This window comes from Phycodurus eques, chromosome 11 (genome assembly GCF_024500275.1).
Source record: "Phycodurus eques isolate BA_2022a chromosome 11, UOR_Pequ_1.1, whole genome shotgun sequence".
Classification (NCBI taxonomy): Eukaryota; Metazoa; Chordata; class Actinopteri; order Syngnathiformes; family Syngnathidae; genus Phycodurus; species Phycodurus eques.
Window position 1 is genome coordinate 297,179 of NC_084535.1, and position 26,067 is coordinate 323,245.

The following is a 26,067-nucleotide window of genomic DNA, read 5'->3' on the forward strand; positions in this document are numbered from 1 at the left end:
ACAAAGTCAAATAAGGACACAGAGTGATTAAAAGCAATTTTATTAACAAAAAAACAAATGGAAGTCAAACAAGACAAAAAATAAAGTCAAATAAGGACACAGGGTGATAACAAAAGACAAATTGAAGTCAAACAAGACAAAAAGGTCAAAACAAACATAAAACCAAATACGGAACAATTGAAGTCAAATAAGACAACAAAAAGGTCAAAACAAACATCAAATTAAAGCAGTAACTCAAATCGGAGTACATTAAAAGGGGAATTCTCCCGCGTGTCTCAGTGGTGGGGCCGGGCGGTTGCGTAGTGTGGAGCTTGGGGGATGGACAGTGCATTCCTTCCTCTCTGGGGGGCGCTCGCGTCCCCAGAGGGGGAGGCTCGGATTCCCTCCCCTAACCTCGCCAGTGCCTCCCCCTTGCTCTCTTCTGCCCGAACCCCTCCCTTGGATTCCGCGCCATTGGCCTGGATTCGGTGGGGTCCCTCGCCTGCGTGCTCGTCCCCCGACCCTGGCCCTGGTCGCCTTGTCCCGCCTTCCGGACCTTACCTATTGGAGTCGCGCCGCCAGAGAGCCTAAGCCGCGTGAGTGGAGTCGCGCCGCCGGAGAGCCGTAAGCCGCGTGAGTGGAGTCGCGCCGCCAGGGAGCCGTAAGACGCGTGAATGGAGTCGCGCCGCCAGAGAGCCGTAAGCCGCGTGAGCTGGAGTCGTAGCTGGGATCCGAGGGATCCATCCGCAACAGAGGAGGTGATGCCGGACGAGCACGTGAACCAACAAATTGGACCTTAGTCAGGTTGGTGGAATGAGTGTGGCTGGAGTTGGCGTCAGTGGGGGGGGTCGCGTTGTGGGGGGATTCCTGCCGGCTCCTCCTTGGAGGACCGGATGCCTCACCCACTCCGGATCCTAACCATAACCCCAGAGGGGTCCAGCCCTAACCTTAAATTTGGATCTGCGCAACCCCAGTTACGCCATTAAATTCGGGGGATAACCCGAACCCTAGGGCCTCTCCCAATGGGGCGAAAAATTAACACCAAAAGAAAATCAAAATAACTCAAAAATGAAAGGAGAAATCACTCAAAGACTACAAGAGTAAAGAACAGAAGCAAAATAACTCAAAAAATAAAGGAGAAATCACTCAAACACTAAAAGAGTCAAGAACAGAAGCAAAATAACTCAAAAAAGAAAAGAGAAATCACTCAAACACTAAAAGAGTAAAGAACAGAAGTAAAATAACTCAAAAAGAAAAGAGAAATCACTCAAACACTAAAAGAGTAAAGAACAGAAGCGGAACCAAAAACAAGCGGAACCAAAAAACAAGCCCAACAAGAGGGGACGGAAAAGAGTGGAACGCAGACAGGAAATGACTAAGCGGAAAACACAAACAAGGAAGTGGAGTGGAGATGACCAAGCGGGAAACACAAACACAGAAGAGGAACCAAAAGACCAACAGAGGAACCAAAACAAACCACAATTGAAGAAAAGCAACGGAAAGAGGAACAGCTACGAGACAGAATAAACAAGAGAAGATTTTGTTTGAAAGAAAAGCATCTTGGGGAAACGACAAACGGAAGGACAAGAAGTCCAACAGACACAGTGAGTAAGCAGTGCCTGAAGAAGGCTAAACCAAGCCGAAACGTCGCGCGCGAAAAGCTTACTCGGGGGAATGATGCTGGACTGATGTGGGGGGTGCCATTAATTGTATATGTGTATGTATTTATTTTGGGGCGGACATGCCATTTTTTATTTGATGGACAGGGGGCGCCAAATTTGGTTAGGGGAATGGTGAAAAGACAAAGAAAGAGGTGGAACTAAAATAAATTGAACCTAAATTAAGGAGGAATTGAACCTAAATTAAGGATAACAAAGTCAAAATTAGGACAGACAAACTTAAAACCTAAATTAGGAGGATGGACGGAACATAATGTAACTAATGGAAGGAGGTTGGCACGCCAAATTCGGCCAATTAGAAGAAAAACAAAAGGAAAAGTCTAAATTTAGAAAACTAAGAAAAACAAAATAAAGACAAAAAAGTCACAAACACAAAGTCAAATAAGGACACAGAGTGATCAAAAGCAATTTTACTAACTTTGGAGGATGGACGGAACATAATGTAACTAATGGAAGGAGGTTGGCACGCCAAATTCGGCTAATTAGAAGAAAAACAAAATGAAAAGTCTAAATTTAGAAAACTAAGAAAAACAAGACAAAAAAGTCACAAACACAAAGTCAAATAAGGACACAGAGTGATTAAAAGCAATTTTATTAACAAAAAAACAAATGGAAGTCAAACAAGACAAAAAATAAAGTCAAATAAGGACACAGGGTGATAACAAAAGACAAATTGAAGTCAAACAAGACAAAAAGGTCAAAACAAACATAAAACCAAATACGGAACAATTGAAGTCAAATAAGACAACAAAAAGGTCAAAACAAACATCAAATTAAAGCAGTAACTCAAATCGGAGTACATTAAAAGGGGAATTCTCCCGCGTGTCTCAGTGGTGGGGCCGGGCGGTTGCGTAGTGTGGAGCTTGGGGGATGGACAGTGCATTCCTTCCTCTCTGGGGGGCGCTCGCGTCCCCAGAGGGGGAGGCTCGGATTCCCTCCCCTAACCTCGCCAGTGCCTCCCCCTTGCTCTCTTCTGCCCGAACCCCTCCCTTGGATTCCGCGCCATTGGCCTGGATTCGGTGGGGTCCCTCGCCTGCGTGCTCGTCCCCCGACCCTGGCCCTGGTCGCCTTGTCCCGCCTTCCGGACCTTACCTATTGGAGTCGCGCCGCCAGAGAGCCTAAGCCGCGTGAGTGGAGTCGCGCCGCCGGAGAGCCGTAAGCCGCGTGAGTGGAGTCGCGCCGCCAGGGAGCCGTAAGACGCGTGAATGGAGTCGCGCCGCCAGAGAGCCGTAAGCCGCGTGAGCTGGAGTCGTAGCTGGGATCCGAGGGATCCATCCGCAACAGAGGAGGTGATGCCGGACGAGCACGTGAACCAACAAATTGGACCTTAGTCAGGTTGGTGGAATGAGTGTGGCTGGAGTTGGCGTCAGTGGGGGGGGTCGCGTTGTGGGGGGATTCCTGCCGGCTCCTCCTTGGAGGACCGGATGCCTCACCCACTCCGGATCCTAACCATAACCCCAGAGGGGTCCAGCCCTAACCTTAAATTTGGATCTGCGCAACCCCAGTTACGCCATTAAATTCGGGGGATAACCCGAACCCTAGGGCCTCTCCCAATGGGGCGAAAAATTAACACCAAAAGAAAATCAAAATAACTCAAAAATGAAAGGAGAAATCACTCAAAGACTACAAGAGTAAAGAACAGAAGCAAAATAACTCAAAAAATAAAGGAGAAATCACTCAAACACTAAAAGAGTCAAGAACAGAAGCAAAATAACTCAAAAAAGAAAAGAGAAATCACTCAAACACTAAAAGAGTAAAGAACAGAAGTAAAATAACTCAAAAAAGAAAAGAGAAATCACTCAAACACTAAAAGAGTAAAGAACAGAAGCGGAACCAAAAACAAGCGGAACCAAAAAACAAGCCCAACAAGAGGGGACGGAAAAGAGTGGAACGCAGACAGGAAATGACTAAGCGGAAAACACAAACAAGGAAGTGGAGTGGAGATGACCAAGCGGGAAACACAAACACAGAAGAGGAACCAAAAGACCAACAGAGGAACCAAAACAAACCACAATTGAAGAAAAGCAACGGAAAGAGGAACAGCTACGAGACAGAATAAACAAGAGAAGATTTTGTTTGAAAGAAAAGCATCTTGGGGAAACGACAAACGGAAGGACAAGAAGTCCAACAGACACAGTGAGTAAGCAGTGCCTGAAGAAGGCTAAACCAAGCCGAAACGTCGCGCGCGAAAAGCTTACTCGGGGGAATGATGCTGGACTGATGTGGGGGGTGCCATTAATTGTATATGTGTATGTATTTATTTTGGGGCGGACATGCCATTTTTTATTTGATGGACAGGGGGCGCCAAATTTGGTTAGGGGAATGGTGAAAAGACAAAGAAAGAGGTGGAACTAAAATAAATTGAACCTAAATTAAGGAGGAATTGAACCTAAATTAAGGATAACAAAGTCAAAATTAGGACAGACAAACTTAAAACCTAAATTAGGAGGATGGACGGAACATAATGTAACTAATGGAAGGAGGTTGGCACGCCAAATTCGGCCAATTAGAAGAAAAACAAAAGGAAAAGTCTAAATTTAGAAAACTAAGAAAAACAAAATAAAGACAAAAAAGTCACAAACACAAAGTCAAATAAGGACACAGAGTGATCAAAAGCAATTTTACTAACTTTGGAGGATGGACGGAACATAATGTAACTAATGGAAGGAGGTTGGCACGCCAAATTCGGCTAATTAGAAGAAAAACAAAATGAAAAGTCTAAATTTAGAAAACTAAGAAAAACAAGACAAAAAAGTCACAAACACAAAGTCAAATAAGGACACAGAGTGATTAAAAGCAATTTTATTAACAAAAAAACAAATGGAAGTCAAACAAGACAAAAAATAAAGTCAAATAAGGACACAGGGTGATAACAAAAGACAAATTGAAGTCAAACAAGACAAAAAGGTCAAAACAAACATAAAACCAAATACGGAACAATTGAAGTCAAATAAGACAACAAAAAGGTCAAAACAAACATCAAATTAAAGCAGTAACTCAAATCGGAGTACATTAAAAGGGGAATTCTCCCGCGTGTCTCAGTGGTGGGGCCGGGCGGTTGCGTAGTGTGGAGCTTGGGGGATGGACAGTGCATTCCTTCCTCTCTGGGGGGCGCTCGCGTCCCCAGAGGGGGAGGCTCGGATTCCCTCCCCTAACCTAACCCTAACCCTAACCCTAACCCTAACCCTAACCCTAACCCTAACCCTACTAACCCTAACCCTAACCCTAAACCCTAACCCTAACCCTAACCCTAAACCCTAACCCTAACCCTAACTAACCCTAACCCTAACCCTAACCTAACAAACTAACTAACCTAACTAACCCTAACCCTAAACCCTAACCCTAACCCTATTAACCCCAATCACACTCAACCCTAATTGGATTAATCCTAATTTTAACCTTACCCTAACCTTAACCATTTCATCCAACCCTAATTTTAGTTAACCCTTAATTTGTTAACCCTAATTGTAAGTAACCCTAGTTTACCCAATGTTAAATTAATCCCAACCCTAGATTTATTAACCTTAACTTTGATTTAACCCTAACCTTAACCATTTGTTAACCCTAATTTTAAATTAACCCCAATCACACTCAACCCTAATTGGATTAATCCTAATTTTAACCTTACCCTAACCTTAACCATTTGATCCCACCCTAATTTACGCAACCTAATTATCAATTAACCCTAATTAACCCTAATTCCATAATTAATTAGTTATAAATTTGATTATTTAAGGAGTTCTACATTTACAGAATTAAAAACAAAATAATAATTGCTAACCTACTATATACACAATATACAGGATTTAATTAATTAATTAATTAATTAAAAACATATATATACACTATTTACACTAATTACATATAAGAATAAGACTGGTGAAGAAAAGACATTGGAATAAATACACTGGTAAAAACTAAAAATGAGTCACTAAAAAAGGGGAACCAGCTAAATCTTGTCACTTCACTTTCACTTTTGCTAAAAGACTTCACTTTCACTTTTGCTTTCGAACGAGCAACAGCTCTTGATATAACAGTAGGATAGTAGAAATTGTGTGCTAAAACCTGAAGAAGGCTTGACATAAGCCGAAACGTTGTTGGCACACACAAAGACAGAATTGGATAAAGACAAATATAATTGAATAAAAACAACTTTGTTTGATAGTTTCTTTATTATTTTTTATTTTTTTATTAAATTTTTTTTGAAAAAACATTTTTTGGCATCTTTACAATAACAATCCATACATTAGCAATACTATACCTGATAATTCATTGTAGAACATACAATTTATAAACTAGACAATAGAACATTTATTAATTATATAGCAAAGGCGACAGGAAAATCCGTAAATGAATGACAAAGACAGAAAACTAAGAAACAGATACAAAAACAATAAAAACTGAAAAAATACAACAAAACATACAAAAACATTACAAAAATATATACTAAAACAACAAAAACAATTAAAAAACTAAAAGTATAAAAAAACAAAAAAAGTGTTCATAAAAATACAAATTACACAAATTTACAACAAAATGATGGATGAGGGATGGACAGTGGCCCGGTATGGTCGCCGAGGCCAAAATAAATATCAGACAGGAGTTGGGAATCAAGGTGGAGGGAGATTCCAGGGGTGGAAGGCCAGTGCACCTCCCTTTCGCTCCGACGGTCGGCCGGAGGCCTTTGACCATCGGGGTGGAAGGGTTCAGCCTCAATTTCCTAACCCTAAAACTACAAAAAAACTACAAAACAACCAAAAAAATATATAAAAACAATATTAATACTATTAAACCTAATTAATAATCAAATGTTACAATAAAAACAAGGTTAGGTCAAATTAATACATCATTTAGTTGGACATAAAGTCATTTATAGGGACATTGCAAAACATTTGGCCATTATGGGGTTAATTTCTAAAGTGAAACTAAATGGGAGTGTTGTAAAAAGAACAGCAAATACAAAGACAGCAGAGGTTATATAAGGATGTGCACTCATTTTGGCTCAGTTCGAGTTGGTTCACCGGAGTGCGAACATCGCAAACCTGCTGTGCTGTGACTGTGTGCCATTAGACCTGAGGAAGGCTCAAGGAGCCGAAACGTTGTCTGGGCACACAGAATTGGACCGGAAGTCACAGCTTATTTCAGATTTGGCCATTTTTTTGTTATTTTTGGGTTTTGTAAAAAATGTTTTTTGGGGTTTTTTTTGCAATTATATAAAAATACATTATCAATACAGATCTAGCCTAATAGATAGCATAATTGAAAACAACCATTATTATTTATATAGCAAAGGCGAATCCACCACAATAAATAAATAAATAAATATTACTGGATAAAAGATAAATATACACATAAATTAAAAAAACAAAAAGATGTGGAATGGACAGTGGACCCAAGTCCACTATGGACGACGACGCCAACAGGCGCGTCACCAGGAACGGGAACAGGAGGACGGAGGGGAGCGTTGGGGGAAGGACCGTGCACCCCCCTCCCGATCCTGGAAGGGGGATTACGTCCCTGTGTCCGGGAGAGGGAGGGCTCGGTTCCCCTCACCTAACCCTAACCCTAACGACCTGAAGAAGGCCCTTACAGGCCGAAACGTTGTCAGGGCACACGCATAATAGGTTGTTACAGGTATTTTGCTTTGAATTGCGGATTTTTTTGTTTTTTTGTTTTATTGACTTTTGGTTTTGTTTCTTTCATTCTAATACATTATAAATTGATACCGAAACTAATAAATAAGAAACAACAAAAATAAAGATTACGTAAATAGCCAAGGCAAACTCAAATTAAGGAAGTAAATATCATGGAGGGTGGGGGTTGGACAGAGGTCCGCTATGGGCGGGGCCACCAGCCTACATACCCCAGGGATTGGAACCAGGGTTACGGGAGGCGTAACCAAGGGTGGATGGACCGTGCACCATCCTTTCCTACAGGAAGAGGGGGCAATGCCCCCAATTCCTGGTGGGGAAGTGTTCAGTTCCCCAAACCTAACCCTAACCTCTGACTGGGAGGCGGCCTTTGAGGTCCCGGCCAGATGGGCCAAAAGGAATTTTTTTTGGATTGGTCAGGATGTCATTGACCATGCAGAGGCATTGGTGGTTGACCTGTGGGATTCTGGGGGAAGTAGGGCCCGCCCCACACTGAAAAGGGCGGTGCCGCCGGATCCACCGGCTCCGACCACCAGGGCGCTACTGCCAGATCGACCTGCTACGACCACCAGGGCGCGGGTGGAGGAGAATCCACCCTTGACCAACCTGGAGGCTCCACGGGAGCGGAGGGTGATTCAGCGCTTCCAAATGAGACCCAAGGTGGTGACAGCGAAACCGCCGGTCTCTATACAGCTGCCTCAAACGGAGGGGCAGATGGAAACCCCACGCACCAGAGGGGTTGTCTTAACCGAAGTTAATGCGGAAGAGGAATTGCGGAGACCTCAAGCAGAGGATCCGGAGGAAATTGAGGCCCTGGAATCTCCCGCCCAATCCTCTTCTCACATAGAACGGGAGCAATTTTTGGAAGAGCCACAGTCGGATGAAGGGGAAGGAGCCAGTGTTGTTCTGGGACCGGAACAGATACAGGTCCATAACGAGGAAGACGATGGGGAGTTCTTTTTGGATTCCTCGGACCAGGACCAGGTCCACGGGGAAAAGAACAACGAAGAGGTCTTTCAAGACTCCCCGGACCGCTTCACCGACCCGGAACCCAGGCGGTACAGTGTTATCAGGCACGATAACACTCAAAGGAAGCTGAGTGATTGGGATTTGGTGGCGAAGAAAAAGTGGTTGATCATAGGGGATTCAAATCTCAGTATGATCCCAGCCTATTTCAACAAAAATTTGCAAATAGATAGCTTTCCGGGCAGCCATTTTCGGCACGGACAAGCGTTGCTTGAAAAGATGAAGGCTCCGGAGGACTTTGTGGTCGAGAAACTGGTTCTCTCGTTTGGGATCAACAGTAGGGTCAACAAGTCCAGGGAGATGACAATCAAGAACCTACAGGGTGCCATTAGGGCAGCCAAAAGAAAATTTCCCTACGCTGAGATTTGGGTCCCGCTGATCAATTTTTCCGACAACCTCCCAGCGGAGGAAAAGGAGAACCTGGGGATACTCAATGAGCATATTCTGAAAAATATGGGTCATCTGCCAGTGCTACCGGAGAGCCGCTTTGAAGTGCAAGCGGACGATATTCACTGGACTCGGGAAACAGGGGCTGAAATGTTGTCTCATTGGACCAGCTTGGTAAACCTGACCGCCCTCTGAGCCCGCATAAGGAGGGCGTCAAGGGATCGAAATCCTTGGTTGCCCAAGAGGTGGTGGTGCTTGCAAAAAACTTCAAGTTGACCAAACCACAACATACCCTGCCGAGCAAAGGATTGTCGTTTGTACCATCTCTAGACCTAGATAAGAATCAAAAGATGCAATTCCAGTTTGATCTACAAAATTTTCACCGCAAAGTCAAATTGGCCACCTATTTTGGGAACTCAGGTAGGAGGGAACCGCTCCCCTTTGTCGGCCCTTCGACCTGGGTGCCTCCGAAGAGCGGTTTGCCTGAGGAAATTATACGGTTGATAGAAGATTTGGAAACATTTAAAAAGTACTACATACCACAAAAAGAGAAATATAATTTATCGGTTGATGAAGTCAAAGCACTGCGGGATCTCATGCATGCCAAGCAGATTGTCATCAAGCCTGCAGACAAAGGGTCTGCAGTTGTCGTCATGAGCAGGGACCAATACATCATGGAAGTGACAAGGCAGCTAAATGATAAAACGTACTATCAAAAATTACAGAAACCAATATTCTGGGATACTATTCCGATGATATTGGAAATTGTAAAAAGATTAAAAAAAGAAGAAATTCATAACGGGCAAACAACAACAATATTTAATTGGAAATACAGAACCTCGGGAACGCAGATTTTATGTACTCCCGAAAATTCACAAGGACCCCGAAAAACGGACGGTGCCGTTCGAGGTCCCTCCGGGCAGGCCCATTGTGTCGGACTGCGGTAGCGATACGTATGCTACGGCGGAGTTTTTGGATTTTTTCATGAACCCGCTGTCTACTAAGCATCCGTCTTATGTCCGGGACACCTATCAGTTTCTAGAGATGGTTAAAACGATACGGGTTGAGACTGAATTTTTCTTTTTCTCAATGGATGTGGAGAGTTTGTATACGAATATCCCAACTGAGACTGGAATGCAAGCGGTAAAAAAGATTTTTGATAAGTACCCAGATCCGAAACGACCGGACAGTGAACTGTTGGAATTATTGGCGATCAAACTCACAAGAAATGACTTTGTGTTTAATGAGGAATATTACCTACAAATTAAAGGCACAGCCATGGGCAAAAAGTTTGCCCCTGCCTACGCAAATATATTTATGGCCAATTGGGAGGATGAAGCATTGACAAAATGTAAACAAAAACCAGCATGTCATTTACGGTACTTAGATGATATATTCGGAATATGGTTTGGCACTGAAAAGGAATTTGACTTATATGTGCAAACACTAAATTCGCATGATCCCTCCATTCAACTGAAAACAGAAACAAATCATCATTCCATAGATTTTTTCTTACCGGGGGTCGGGCAGAGGCCTATCACCCTCGGAGAGGAAGGGTTCAGCTCTCTTTTCCTAACCCGGGAGAGGGAGGGATCGGTTTCATTCCCCTAACCCTAAAAAATAAAAAATAAACTATACAATTATTAAAAATGGTATTAAAACGAGTTATAAGGTTTAAATATCAATACATGGGATACAAAGGTTCAATTACATTTAGTATTTTTATAGTCAAGATATCAATGATACAGAAGGATTGGCAATTATGGGGTTAATTTAAAGTGGGTTTTACTTTGCACATATTCTTTTAAAAGATCTTTTTTGACAAAAAAACAGCAGGTATAAAAGGAGAGAACGTTTGCACTGACTCAGCTTGGTTTGGGAGTTTGGACAGTTAACATCACTTATTTGTACAAGTGCATTTATTTAATTCCGTGTGCCAAGACCTGAGGAAGGCTCCTTAGAGCCGAAACGTTGTCGAGGCACACCGTTTGGTCGACAAAAATTGTTTTTTGGGGGGATTTTTTGTTTTTATAATTAGATATATTACAAATTCATAACTGTTAATAGCACATCTAAAATAAAAAATATTACATAAATAACAACGGCGACTCTATACAATTCATTTGGAAATGCAAAAAAGAAAATTAAAACAAGGATGACTGGTGGAGAGTGAAAAGTGGTCCACTATGACCGGCGGGGCCAGCAGGCACGTCGCCAGGAATGGGGAAATGGAGACGGGAGATGGCGTAGGGGGATGGACCGTGCATCTCCCCCCCTAACCCGGAAGGGGAATTATTTCCCCTATACTGGGAGAGGGAGGGTTCGGTTCCCCTCACCTAAACCCTAACCCAATTCAAACAGTAAGCCGGTTAATTAACCACTTTACTGTCAATTATTTTCTCTATTTTATTCTCTTCCTTGGTGCCCACGCTTGAGGAAGACCCTATAAAGTCGAAACGTCGCGACGGGCACTCTATATCTCTCTCGCTCTGTGTCGCATTTCTTTTGGGCTCTTTCCTTTTTTTCGTTTTTCAATTAGCTCATTTCCTCATCTCACCACTAGAGGGCAATACAGCCCCACACAATACACGACACACATAAATACAACCTACCGTTCTTGTTTTTAAAAAAAAAATGCAAGACAAGAAAATTGGATAAAAGTAATAAAAATAAATTCAGATAATAGAATACACAACCAAAAAAGTAAAAAAACAAATTCAAAGAAAGTTACAAATAATTAAATACAAAAACATTGTTTCTTTTTCTATTAAAAAAAAGAAAAACAAAAAAAATTGATAAACAAATCTAACAAAAGCCTTAACGAAGGAGGTGACTCAAAAAAAGAAAACGTGCTGAACAAATACATAACAAACCATGCTTGGGAATGATGAATGGACAGTGGTTCGCTATGGGCGAAGACACGTCCGGACTGACCCCAAAGCCAGGAGATATGGAGTCGGGGACCAGCCACCTTGGTACCGGGGGGGACGGGAACACTGGGGGAAGGACCGTGCATTCACCTCCTCCCAATACAACGGGAGGGGGGGGCTCTTCATCCTCGTCCTAACTCTGCCAAAAGAGCAGACTGAGCTTGTGGAAAGGGCTAACTTTAGTCAGGTCAGAGCCATTGTTGTTCTTCTGTTTTTGTAATTCCAGCAAGGGGCACAGTCTTGGTGAATTGGATCTTGCCTCGTGGTGGGCGGGATTTGTTGAAACATGTCCGTTTCTGCTTTTGTCTTGTCTCACACTTCCCAGAATACTTCGGCACATCTTTTCTATGAGAGAGTTTGGACTTTGTGGACGACTGAATCGGCACGTCTGAAGGCATGTTGCGCCCTACCTGCAGTGGGAAATCCCCATCAAAGGCCTCCTCTCAGTTGTCCACGTCGTACGCCTCCTCCTCTTGGTCATCATCGTCCTCAGTGGAAGCGCAGTACTCATCCTGCACGTGTGCAGGCTGATCCAGACCACGCTGGAGGGCTGTGAGCTCGAGTTCACGTATGAGGTATTCTTCCCTTTCATCCAGCAGAGCAACATAAAATTTGTCAGCAGTGTTCGCATGGTGACACATGCTTTTCGCCACCCTCCTCCTATCCTCCTCTGTCAAGTGGCGACTGGCCTGGAAAACAAAAACACTTTGGTCAGGCAAAATAAAGAAAAAAAAAACACTCCACGGCTATTGTGCACGTACGTGGGTGGCCACACAGCTGCGCACTTAGATGAAACTGATAGTTCCTGTCATGGGTGTGTGTTCCGGTTTTTGTCTTCCCCCTGTTTCACACACACCTGCTCCTGAGACCATCTTCACCACCTGTGCCTCGTTCACCCTAATTACCCCTTGCGTTTAACCTCGTGTATCATTCTCTCTCGGCACCTGTTCGTTGTACCTTGTCGTCGCGTTCCAGTATTCCTTGTTTCCACGTCACAGACTCACAGTAAGACTTGACCCTGTTCCGATTATCGACCTCGCCTTTTTGCCTCATGTTTTTGGATACTGTTGCCTTTTTTTGGATTGCCTGCCTGTGTCCCGACCTCTGCCCGTATATTAAACCTCTCTTTTTGAAACTGTCCATTTGTTTTGGAGTCGTGCATTTTTGGGTCCTATCCTATGTTCCGTTCATGACAGTTCCTTGATTGCTCATTGATCTTTAATTTACTTTTTTCCTTTTGAGGATTCAATGACTTATATTTTCATACCAACACACATTTACAGATGATACGAAATATTAAATTTGATATCCAAAACAGTCCCAGACTAGCCCAAAAAGTCTCAAGACTAAATGAATAGAATAAATCAGACACACATATTTATTTGCAGGTGGAAATGTGAATGTTGTGAATGTGGATGTAATTTTTATTTTTTTACTGTGGAATGTACCTTTTGGTTCAAAGTTTTGTTTGTTTGTTTGTTTCTTCGTTCAAACATTCGCTCGCGCTGAGTCTATGACGTCACTACGATGAAGGGAGGGGGGATTACCCATAATGCCCCGCGGGCGGGCAAAGATGGCGACAGCTGAAGCTAAGAGCTTGTCAACTTTCTCCGAGTGATTTTCGTGGCTCGCTCGAGCAGCTGTCGAGCGGCTGCCGCCCCGCTCGGCGACCTCATTGGCGGCTGAGTATCGTCGCTCGCTCCCGGCTTCGGATCGCTCCGCAGCCGCTCGAGAGGACGCAGCTTCGGCTCAACTTTAGGGCAGCCGGCGGGCCGACTGGCCTGGAGCCGAGGTGAGTCGGATCGGGTGTTCCGATCACTACATTCGCCCCGGTGCGGCCGCTAGATCGAGATCGGGTTGGTAGATTAGGCCGTGGCCCAGCCCCCTTCACCTCGGTTTATCGCGTGCGTGCGTGCGTTTGGACAACAAGCGAAAGAGACTGAAGGTGGCGCTCAAACTTAAAAAGAGGAACAAATAGTCGTCTCGTTGGAGCGCTTGTGTTGCCATGGCAGCACATTCGACACAAACACGCACACACATCATAATCGAGGGTTTACACTTGACCTGATGGGCCCCCAAAAGCCTAACCCTCACGCCCCCCGCACACACACTGGAGTGTAGCACCAAGTTGTTTTATAGAATTGCAGTTTGAGCTCACATTATTGGATTCCAGGGGCGAGTCTAGGTCGAGTACTGTGGGTGGGCTGAGCCCATCACTTCATTTTGGAAAGTACCCTTCTGAAATTTGATCCAACTTTTTAGACCTTGTAAAAGCCCATTTGGTGGACGACCCATCACCCTCAATAGTGTTAGCATCACCATGAATAGATAATAATAAAAATTGTAATATTTAATAATAATTATTATTATATCTGTTTGTTCAATACATTATAAAAGTCTTGTTTATTGTCAGAAAGGCACAGACCTATTGTAACAATATGAGTTTGACAAGATAAGTGTTTCATCTCATAGGAATCAGAATCAGAATTAGAATCAATTATTTGCCAAGTATGTCCAAAACACACAGGGAATTTGTCTCCGGTAGTTGGAACCAGACAGTCAATTTACAGAACACTTTGGAGACATAAAGACATTGACAAAAACAATTGTGCAAAAAGATGCAGAGTCCTCGAGCACTTAGAGCAGTTCGAATGACTAATATTGCAATAGTCCGGTGCAATGACCATTGTGCAAAGGGCGCCGAGACTTCAAGGAGTGGATGCGGTTTAAAGTGACGAGTAGTGCGATCATCTGGGACAATGTTTGTTGTGCAAATGTTACAGATACTCCTCAATCAGTGTGCAAATGGAGCAGATGCTACTCTGGCATGAGTGGCCAGTATATGCAAGGAATATTAAAACATTTTGGCTAGTCTCTAGCTCCATTAAAGAAGAAATAAATTGTTTATAAGGTCACGTTTTGATTTGAGTAACAGACAACCCAGTTGGAAATGTAGTATATACAGTATAACAACTACAAGAAAACTAAGAAATGAAGACAAATTATTATTATTATTTTTTTAACAGTCTCTTAAAAAAATAGCTTATGTCCAGCTATTGAAAAGCAGACATTTCAAAAGTGTTTACTCAGGTGTCCTGTCGTAAACTATCATTTAACTGCATATAACACATGTAGTTTTGGCAATGGCGGTGACCTGAGACTGCCAGTATATTTAAAAAAAAAAATGAAAATAAACAACCACACTGTAAAAACTCAATCTTAAAAAAAGAAGACTCATTACCTTGTTTTTAGACAATTTTTCACTTGTTTACAGCTATTTATTTATCTGACGTCCCAAGTCAAGACAGGCAAGTCCCGACTCAAGTCACAAGTCCTACACCTTGAGTTTCAAGTCCTTTCGAGTCATTTTGACAAAAATATATTTTCATATATATTTCTATATTTAATTATGTACATATTCCATCCATGCATCCATTTTCTGAGCCGCTTATCCTCACAAGGGTCGCGGGCATGCTGGAGCCTATCCCAGCTGTCATCGGGCAGGAGGCGGGGTAAACCCTGAACTGGTTGCCAGCCAATCGCAGAGCACATACACACAAACAACCATTCGCACACACATTCACAGCTACGGGAGAAAACCCACGCAGGCACGGACGGGGAGAACATACAAACTCCACACAGGCGGGGCCGGGGATTGAATCCGGGTCCTCAGAACTGTGAGGCTGACGCTCTAACCAGTCGACCCCCGTGCCGCTGCCTTATCTAACATTCCATATTTAAAAAAAAATAAGTAAGTATGATTATTGCTGAAAAATAAAAATAAAAATTGTACCAGCATTACCAGATTACTAGCGACCTTTTATTGCTCAGTGACTGTTTTTCTCAATGTCTTTATGTCTCAAAAGTATTCACTGTCTGTTGTCGTACTAGAGCGGCTCCAACTACCGGAGACAAATTCCTTGTGTGTTTTTGACATACTTGGCAAAATAAAGATTATTCTGATTCTGATATTGGATCAGACCGATATCAATATCGGCCAAAATTCAAGGCGGCAATATCAGTATCAGTTCGGAAGTGAAAGAGTTGGGTCAGGTCATCTCTAACATATAAACTTTTATTGAGTCACCAGTAGTACTAATGGCACACAGATGCCAACTAGTGCACAGTAACATGAAATTGCTCTACTAATGCACTGGATTGTCTTACTAGTGAGGACAAAGAGCCAACTAATAGGCTACATGGTCAACTCAGCACACTAGTAGGATATGGCAAAATGCTCATTGTTTTTCTTATCCATCCACCCATCCATCCTTCCCTTCTCTTAACCGCTTATGCCTCAACATTTTTCCTCTTTTAAGCTAAGAACATAAAACGTCACAGCGTCCATACCACATGCCAGTTTTTGTGCTCATCTTCTAATCAAATGTATAAGACAGCAAATTCGATTAGATTGAATTTTGTCATTTCACACGTCACAAATACAAGGCAATGAAATGCCGATCGTGTCGAACCACAAGTGCATAAGCAGTCATCGAATAAACAAAGAATCCACTTGAAGGTTAAAAGGTCAGTGCGTGCCTATGCTAATGTTAGCCTCAGTCTGATCAATGGAGCTCCACTTCCTGTTCTGGAAACATGCTAAGATCAATGTGCAGCCTGAGGCGCACACACGCACAGGCACATTAGATGCTGATAAGCTGTGACAAGCTTCGACCTAGAGAGCAAACGAGCGAGCGACCAAGCAATAGCTACTGCCCCATCACTTGGCGTTTGAGGCGGGCTGGGGCTGTTTGTGCTTGTGGTGGGCGCTTGTGTTTTTGTGACTTATTTTTTATGACACGACTGACAGGAAGGACGAAAGGAAGGAAAGAAGGACAGAGGCCCAGAATGACTAGCGCGGCACCGTCCAAGAAGCCGTACCGGAAAGCTCCGCCACAGCATCGTGAAGCGCGTCACGCCATTCCCGCCGCACCGATGCCGACACCGCCTCCTCAACTGGATGACAGTCAGGTAAAACTCCAAACTTTAAACTCACCTCCAACACCCATTCAGCCGCGTCCCGCTGCCTATAAACGGCAGTGTACGCCGCACGGCATCCCTGATGCGCCACCCTTGCCGCCCGGCAGCGAGCCGGAAGTATCCAGCCCGTCGAGCTTGGAATTTTGCATTCCGGCCCCGTGCCATTTCAGCAACAAGAGAGAGCATTCCCACACGCGGCACCTAAGCGCTGGGAGATGCCGCATGGAGCAACTGGTCCAAAGAGGAGCCGCCGCTCCCCCAAGGAGCATCCTGAAGAAAGGCGCTTCTCGGGGTGAGGAGCGTGCCTACGATGTCGTCAGGAAGTCCGGGTCTGCGGAGCTGTTGGACGGCTGTACGGGGCGGGGCGCCCACTTTTTGGCGACGTCCACTTTCGAGCGCGAGCCGCCCCCGCACCAGCAGGTTTCCTCCAGCCTGCCCTCTCCGCACAGGAAGCACTTGGCGTGGAGGACAATGCACTTCCTGGAGGAGAAGGTCCGCTTCTCCAACTTTCTGGATGAAATTACCTGTCGCGTCATAAACCCGCCCCACCTCATGCCAATCGTCAGGGGGGGCTCCCGATGCCACGGAAGCCCCACTCCTCGACCCCGGGACCGCCACCCGAGGAAGCGGACGTCGGACGGCGAGTCCGCAGACCGCAAGCGGCGTTGGGACAGTTGGGTGGCAGCGCTGCGGCGGTCCGAGGGGGCGGGTTATAGAGAGGAAGTGCTGAAGGTAAATAGAGGAGACAAACGTGGACTTCCTCTTACGGAACAGGAAGTTGTGTCACACATTAAGGTGGGTTTGGGGTCATGTTTGTGTTTTCAGCTGATTCAATGAGACATGGTATTGCTTTTTCCCATGTGCCCTAATAACAAGTCTATGGCATGCTTTCATCAAAACCCCCAACAATCGATAATCGTGTCCCATTTTTGTCCGCATATTTCCTGTCTTGCAAAAATGAAGCGGTTTTATGGATTGGGGCTCCCGTGCGTGTGAGTCGGCCTTCGTGCCGCCCCGCATCCTGGTGGGCAAATAACGAGCCGGCTTTCGTTAGATTGACAACCAGTGGGTCGGATCTGCTTGCTCGGCCAGTGGGTCACATTTACTTGCACAAGCGGGCCCACCTGGGGTGTGGAAAAAAGCCAGTGGCCTTAAAAGCTTCAGAGTGACGCGAGTGCTCGAATCGGCAGAGGCAGCAATTGACTTCTTGTGCATCGCGACCGGAGAATTCGGCCAGCACAAAGTCCCGCTCCCCTCCTATTCACCGACGCCGTCCTGAAGCCAGTGTGCGCATCTGTCGACACCAATCTGCGCATCTGTCAACACTCGATGTCACCACCAAACTGAGCCGCCTGATTCACGTGTTTGCAGTTGGGCATTCGCCAATTTGGGCGGAACCTATCCTCTAGGGTAACACAATATATTGTGTGCAATTGGGATTGATGTTGGTGTATTGATATGCAGTGAATCAACTGTAATATTAATAAGTGACCAGCAAAGGGACCTGGTTGGACATGCTAATAACTTTAACACTGATGTTACGGTACATTATAATCCTTCAAACAACACACATGGAGCAGCTCAGAGTGTTGTATAGACAGATGTGAAGAGAAGGCAACATACACCAGGGTGCTGAAGCTGCCGGCGAACAGACATGCTCATGTGGCGGCCATGTTGGGAGGGTTGATGTTAGCAATACATAAACATTGTAGTAAAGTTGTAATGTTCATTTCTCAAATGATTTGCCATGAGGTTTATTTTCATGTCAATGCCAAAGTATGTGCCATCATTGCAGAACATTTAAAAAAAAAAAGAAAAAAAACAACTACAAATATTACCTATGAAAGGGCATTCCCAGTTCTCTTGTTGTGATTGTATGGCGTGGTACGCAACCTTATGCAGCGCCAATGTACAGGCATACTTGTTATTCACATCCATGCAAATCCGTTGCCTTTCGGCGAAATTCGCTGTTTTTTAACTCAAAATAAGCCATTTACGTGACTTGTATAAATCCGATGAGTTTTTCCTGGGGGTTGGAGGGATCGCCGTCGGACTCGTCATAGGCTGTTACGTACTCCTTGAACACTGGCAGCTAGATCCATTCCAGACATCCACCATCACACACAGATGTAATTGTGAATATTACTACGCAGAGGACTGATATGCGTGCACATTGGCCTGAGGTTCTCCCTGTGCGCTCGGGACATGCTTTGGATAAGTCACAGGAGTTGAGGAGACCACAAAAAACACTTCCGCCGCTTCTGCTGTTAAGAAGTAAAGCTACCTTTACTCCGTTATAGTGATCTTAATGTGGCTCGCTACTTTTATTTATCAATTATTGCTGATCAACTATTTCATGCGCGAGACTACGACTTCGACTTCCGCATTGGGCGCTGTTTGCGCCAATCCAATTTAAGCGCTAGTGACGGTTAAGTCTAGTTCACCAATCAAACGACACAAGAAAGTCACATGACCTCACACGACGTCTTCTATTGGACTTCCCGGGCATAGGTATTAATACTAGATAAGCCAGTCCGGCTGATCGTCGTGCCTACGTGACCACCATTTTGGGAAGGTTGTCGTTACCATGAAGGGAAAGGCGCGCGACTCTTGTTTACATTTAGATGAACAAAAACAACAGCTTTCATGTATTGTTGTATTTGTCTGGTACTGTCTGCCCAAACGAGCATGTCTGTATTCAGTTTTAGTTGCGGCCACACGCATGGAATGTGTTACCTTTGCTCCCACTGACTTGGCGTTGTCGGAGGCACACAGCTCAAAAGAGTGTTTTTGTATCTACCTACTGTTCATATCTATGGTTATAGACATCTTGTATGATAACTATTAATGAGGACAAGAGAAACTATTACATGCCTGCTTTGAATGTAACTCTCCAGAATGGAACGGGTGCATGTCAGAACAGATTACACTTAATTACTCACCAAGTCTGGCAATATATATCACAGGGTTAAAAATAATAATCGCAATGTCATTTTTTCCTATATCGTGCAGCCCCACTCCTTGGTTAAGGTCGTACATTGGTGCCATTTTGAGGGCAAGAAACTATGTTCAAGTGCGGACAGGATGTCTAATAGAAAAAGTACTTTGCAGCCATGTTTCGGCATCTATAAGCAATTACACACCTTTCTGGGTGGGTGTGATCCCTTTGTTCCAAACTATACACTTGTCCACACACCCGCTGGTGGCCCTCACCTCCACATCCATCCATCCATTTCTGTACCGCTTCTCCACACTGGGGTCGCGGGCGTGCTAGAGCCTATCCCAGCTGTCTTTGGGCGAGAGGCAGGGTACACCCTGAATTGGTCGCCAGCCATGGCACATATAAACAAACAACCATTTGCACTCACATTCACACCTAAAACCAAGGCAGGCACGGGGAGAACATGCAAACTCCACACAGGGGAGGCTGGATTTGAACTTGGGTCCTCAGAACTGTGAGGAAGATGTGCGTACCACTCGATCACTGTGTCGCCCTCACCTTCACATCCTAACATTATTGTAAGAGTATTGTCAGCTATTATTATTGACACTGCACTGCTTATCTTTTGGCTTTGACATGACACTGCAGTGCTTCGTGCCAAAGTGGTTCTTCTGTGCTGGACCAGCCAATGACTTGGTCCAGCCTAGCTGCCAAGTCATTGGCTGTGAAACTCGCCGCATGGTTCCTCGCTGTGTTACCTTGCGTCTTCACCGCTTCAGAAATGGCAGAATAGGAAAGAAAAGTTTCATTGGCTTGTTGAATTCCACCATGGATGCATGGGCAGGTGCTCACTATGTAACTATTTGTATACAAATCATTCAAATGTCCCTTTTCCATAATCTGTCACGTGTGTCATTTGGATCAATTGGCAATGCTCTCACTTGTCAGCTAAAACGAAAAAGAATGTTTGGATGTTTTCACCATGTTCATGATTGGATTGTTTATGAGTTCTCTTTTTTCTTTGTCATCTTTCAGGAGGTTTTGTCCGACTCGGACCGTATCAGGTGAGATGACCTTCTGCTTCTATCTGTTTATTAGATTTCACATTCACGGTTATCGTATCTTTCATTTGAAGGCACCCACCATGACTCTTGCCTTACAGAGAGTCAAGAAAATATATGTGATGGATAAGAGCAACATCAACTAGTAAAAGCTTTGACTACATTCAAAAAAACATATATGACTGAATTTTGTAAGATCATTAATATGTCATAGTAATTAAACAACACAGTATCATAGCATGAGCAAGGTAGCAAAAGTACTCACACTGGTTACTTAAGCAGATGTGCAGATACAATCCCCTCCAAAGGTATTGGAACGGCAAGGTCAATTGCTTTGTTTTTGTTGTATACTGAAGACATTTGTGTTTCAGATCAAAAGATGAATATGAGACAAAAGTGCAGAATTCCAGCTTTTATTTCATGGTATTTACATCTAGATGTGTTAAACAACTCAGGACAGAGCACCTTTTGTTTTCAAGTCAGCAAAAGTATTGGAACATGTGACTGATGGGTGTTTCTAGTTGCTCAGGTGATTGCTTAAAGGTCAGAGGACAAAGATGTAATGGGGTCAGTTAAAATTCATATTTGCATTTTTTATATGTTACGTAATACATGCACGTCACTTCCAGCAAGTTGTCAACTGTAGTTTAGCTAAAAATGAGGTTTTTATTACGCGTATTGCGCACTCCTCGAACATACCCGAAGCTCAAGACAGCGGGGTGTGGCAATAGAGCATGCATTTTATGTCCTGAAGAGGAGACTGAAGGGAGAAACCCCCAGAAAAAAACAAGAACTGAAATAGGCTGCAGTAAAGGCCTGGGAAAGCATTTCAAATGAAGAATGCAACAGTCTGGTGAAGTCAATGGGTCGCAGCCTTGATGTAGTTATTGCAAGTAAAGGGTTATGCCACCAAATATTAAATGTTATTCACCTTAATCATGTCTGTTCCAATACTTTTGCTCACTTGACATATGGGTGGCTTCAAACAAAAGGTGAACATCTAGATGTAAATACCATGAAATGAAAGCTGGAATTCTGCACTTTTGTCTCATATTCATCTTTGGATCTGAAACCCAAAAGGCTTCAGTATACAACAAAAACAAAGGAATTGACCTTGCTGTTCCAATACTTTTGGAGGGGACTGTGTCCATTTTCAAATCTAGGAAGTCGAAGTCAAACATGGTCAGAAATATAAAGATTTACAGATACATGAAAAATGTACAGTAAGCACGTACTACATGTGCATGTCTGGCAAAAAGACATGAATGAGGATTCAGAGCATTTGTTGTTCTACAGAATCCTGCAGCAGCAGAATGAGGATCTGCGGCGACGCCTGTCCCTCTCCAGCCACAAAATGGACGCCATGGAGGTGGAGTTTGACGGTAACCGCCATTACATGGAGGCGGAGCTAAGCCACACCAGGGATGACCTTGACAAGATGAGGGACAAGTTTCGCCGGTGAGGCCTTCTTATGTTCGTTCATTCCTATTTACAAACAACACAATTCTCACGTGTGGACTGGAGGATTTTGTGTGGAGTACAGTGAGCTGACCCCATTTTTCACAAGGGATATGTTCCACACCTGGCCGCGATCAGTGAAAACCCATGATGTAGGGAGAGTGTAAAATGGATAGAAAATACCCTCTTGTGCGCCGTGTCTGCATATTGTGTGTGTGTGCGCGCGCGTGTGTGTGCGCGTGCGCAGCTGGGACTCTGGCTTGCACAACTCTCCAAATGAGAGGCAAGGCGTGCTTTCTTCAAGCTGTTTATTTGTCACTCCTAGTTGAAGTTTACTGTAAAAGTAGTCAGTGAACCAATAATGAATGAAACATTGCATATTTAATGGCCAAAATGTTCAACCAAACCATATAATTTCGTTTTAACACAGTGGTTCTTAACCTGTGTTGGTTCGAATGAACCCAGGGGTTCAGTGAGTCATTTTCAGGAGTTCAGCAATGGTTGCGTGTGTGTGTGCACGTTCAGTCCACTTGTACAATTGGTGACATTACACTCCACTTGGCACTGGCTGATCACGGGACATCACTCGGCTATAGGCGAGATTTTATATGGCGCCCCCTTTCATTTGCAAATTACATCCATCCATTCTCTGTAGCGCTTGTCCTTCTGAAGGGCCGCTTTAGGGTGTGCTGGTGCCTACCCGAGCTGACTTTGGGCGAGCCGCAGGGTACACCCTGGGCTGGTCACCAGCCAATCGCAGGGCACATACAGAAAAACAAGCATTCACATTCACAACTACGGACAATTTAGTCTTCAATTACTTTTTGAAGGGTGTCTGAGCAAACCTGAGTACCTGGAGAAAACCCACACAGCACAGGGAGAACATGCAAACTCCTCACAGGAAGGCCAGAGCTTGGATTTGAACTTGCGACTTCTGAACTGTGAGGCAGATGTGCTAACCACTTGTCTTCGTAGTGTGCTGCTTTTGTGATTTACATACGCTTACAAAAGAAATCGAATAGCATTGTTGGACACCACCTCATCTACACCCACCACCAGCACCGGGGCGCCCCAGGGATGAGTCCTCTCTACGCTGCTCTTCTCTCTCTACACAAGTGATTTCCAACCTTTATGGAGCAAAGGCACATATTTTACAATTGAAAAATCTCACGGCACACCAACAAACAAAAATGTCACAAAAAGTGGATACATGAATTACTGTATGTACTTCTGCCAGCTAATAGAAGATCATTTATTTGTTCTGTTTATGCCTCACTGGCATAAATAGATGAACAAAGATACATTATCCGTCCATCCATTTTCTGAGCCGCTTCTCCTCACGCGGGTCGCGGGCGTGCTGGAGCCTATCCCAGCTGTCATCGGGCAGGAGGCGGGGTACACCCTCAACTGGCTGCCAGCCAATCGCAGGGCACATACAAACAGACAACCATTCGCACTCACAGTCACACCTGCGGGCAATTTAGAGTCTCCAATTTATGCATGTTTTTGGGATGTGGGAGGAAACCGGAGTGCCCGGAGAAAACCCACGCAGGCACGGGGAGAACATGCAAACTCCACACAGTCGGGGCCGGGGATTGAACCCGGGTCCTCAGAACTGTGAGGCTGACGCTCTAACCAGTCCCCACCGTGCCGCCCAAAGATACATTATTTCTTGTAAAATTTTATAATTTCCCACGGCACACATGAAGAGCGCTCATGGCACACTAATGTGCCCTGGCACACTGGTTGAGAATCACTGCTCTACACGAACGACTGCAGCTCAACGTACCCGGCTGTCTAACTCCTCAAGTTTGCTTACGACACCACAGTCATCAGCCTCGTTAAAGACTGTGGCGAGTCTGCGTATCAACAGGAAGTGGAGCGGCTGGAGCTGCGGTGCGGCCGACACAACCTGGAGCTGAACACTCTCAAGACTGTAGAGATGATCGTGGACTTCAGGAACCATCCTTCGCCACAGCTGCCCCTCACGCTGTCCAACTGCCCTGTGTCAACCGTCGAAACCTTCAAATTCCTGGGAATTACAGTCACTCAGGACCTGAAGTGGGAGAACAACATCAACTCCATCGTCAAAAAGGCCCAGCAGAGGATGTATTTCCTGCGGCTTCTGAGGAAGCACGGCCTAGCACAGGAGCTGTTGAAGCAGTTCTATACAGCGGTCATCGAATCAGTCCTGCGTTCTTCCATCACAGTCTGGTTTGGTGCCGCTACGAAAAAGGACCGACTCCGACTGCAACGGACAATCAAAGCTGCTGAAAAGATTGTCGGTACCCCCCTACCCACCCTTGAGGACTTGCACGCTGCCAGAACTAAGACAAGCGCATACAAAATCCTCTTGGACCCTCCACATCCTGGTCACCAGCTCTTCCAGCTCCTTCCCTCAGGTTAGGCGCGACTGAACAAGGCAAACTAAAACTAGCAGACATTCCTTCCCTCTTGCCATTAACTTCTTAAACAGTTAACTTAAAATTCCATTGTAACATGCTGCCAATTTTGTCTTGTAGGGCCAATTATACATTATTCCTGCACTGACAGTAATAGTCTCTCCACTCTCCACTACTTATCTGTTGTTGACCAATACTGGCACTCATGTGCTTGAGAAGTATCTGTACCATTTGCACAATTGACATTGTTCCAGATTATCGCACTACTAGTCACTTTAAACTGCAGAATTGTCTTGAAGTCTCTGCGCCATTTGCATAATGGTCACTGGACCAGACTATTGCTCTATTAGTCATTTCAAACTGTTCTAAATTGCTAGAGGACTCTGCATCATTTTGCACAATTGTTAAAAAATAAAAAAATTGTACCGGCATTACCACATTACTAGTAACCTTTTATTGATCAGTGACTGTGTTTTTATGTTTCTTTGTCTCAAAAGTATTCTCTTTCAATTGACTGTCTGTTGTTTTACTAGAGCAGCTCCAACTACCAGAGACAAATACCTTGTGTTTTTGACATACTTGGCAAATATAGATGATTATGATTCTGACATTGTCTTTAATTTATTAAATAACACCACACAATGATATACATATATAGCGGCTGAAATAATTATTTAACACGTCAGCATTTTTCTCACTAAATATACTTCCAAATGTGCTATTGGCCTGAAAATTTCACCAGATGGTGGGGACAACCCAAACAATCCATAGATACGAAGAAAGTGGAACAAATAAGATCAGAAATTAAGTTTTAATTAAGTTGTGTGTAAAAATGTGAAATGACACAGGGAAAAAGTATTGAACTGTGAGAGCCAGAAATCTTGCTTGTTTGTAGGTGACCAAATACTTATTTTCCACCATCATTTGCTAATAAATTCTTTAAAAATCATACAATGTGATTTTCTGGATTTTAATTTTTGTTCTCACTTTTTGTCTCTCATAGGTGAGGTATACCTATGATGAAAATTACAGGCCTCTCTCATCTTTTTAAGTGGGAGAACCTAACAATTGGTAGCTGACTAAATACTTTTTTGCCCCACTGTAATGCAAGACGTTATGTCAATAAAGTCTAAAAATAGATCGCGCACGTAATAATGGATAAATAAAAGTAGCGAGCAGCATGTTGCTCTTGGTAACGGAGAAGTGTCAATTCTTCTGAAGAGAAATACTCAAGTAAAAGTAAAAAGTATGGTGCATTTAAACTACTCAGACAGGTACAATTTGTCCAAAATGTTGCTTGAGTAAATGTGCTATTACTTCCCACCACTGGCACTAACCCCCCCCTCCCCAAACTATCGCAGATGCTGGCTTTTGAACTTTGCGCTAACACTCTGGATGGTTCTTTTCCTCTATGGCCCGGAGGATACAAAAAAATTGACATGTGGACTCGTCAGACCACAGCACACTTTTCCACTTTGCGTCAGTCCATCTCAGATGACCTCCGGCCCAGAGAAGCCGGCAGGCGGCATTTCTAGCTGTTGTTGACATGTGGCTTTCGCTTTGCACGGTACAG

General features: G+C 44.1%; 1 protein-coding gene across 5 annotated transcripts in view; it reads left to right on the plus strand.

Moving 5' to 3' along the window:
* The first annotated feature begins 1,265 nt into the window (after window positions 1–1,265).
* The window catches only part of tjap1 (tight junction associated protein 1 (peripheral)), a 36,473-nt gene continuing 11,671 nt past the window's right edge, over window positions 1,266–26,067 (plus strand). For 2 of the 5 annotated variants that reach the window (XM_061689306.1, XM_061689308.1), the window contains exons 1-4: window positions 13,222–13,444; window positions 16,463–16,623; window positions 20,609–20,637; window positions 21,931–22,092. In XM_061689306.1, the coding sequence (XP_061545290.1) occupies window positions 16,501–16,623; window positions 20,609–20,637; window positions 21,931–22,092 (314 nt within the window). In that variant the 5' untranslated portion in view covers window positions 13,222–13,444; window positions 16,463–16,500. The other 3 variants (XM_061689303.1, XM_061689305.1, XM_061689307.1) reach the window with 2 other exon arrangements.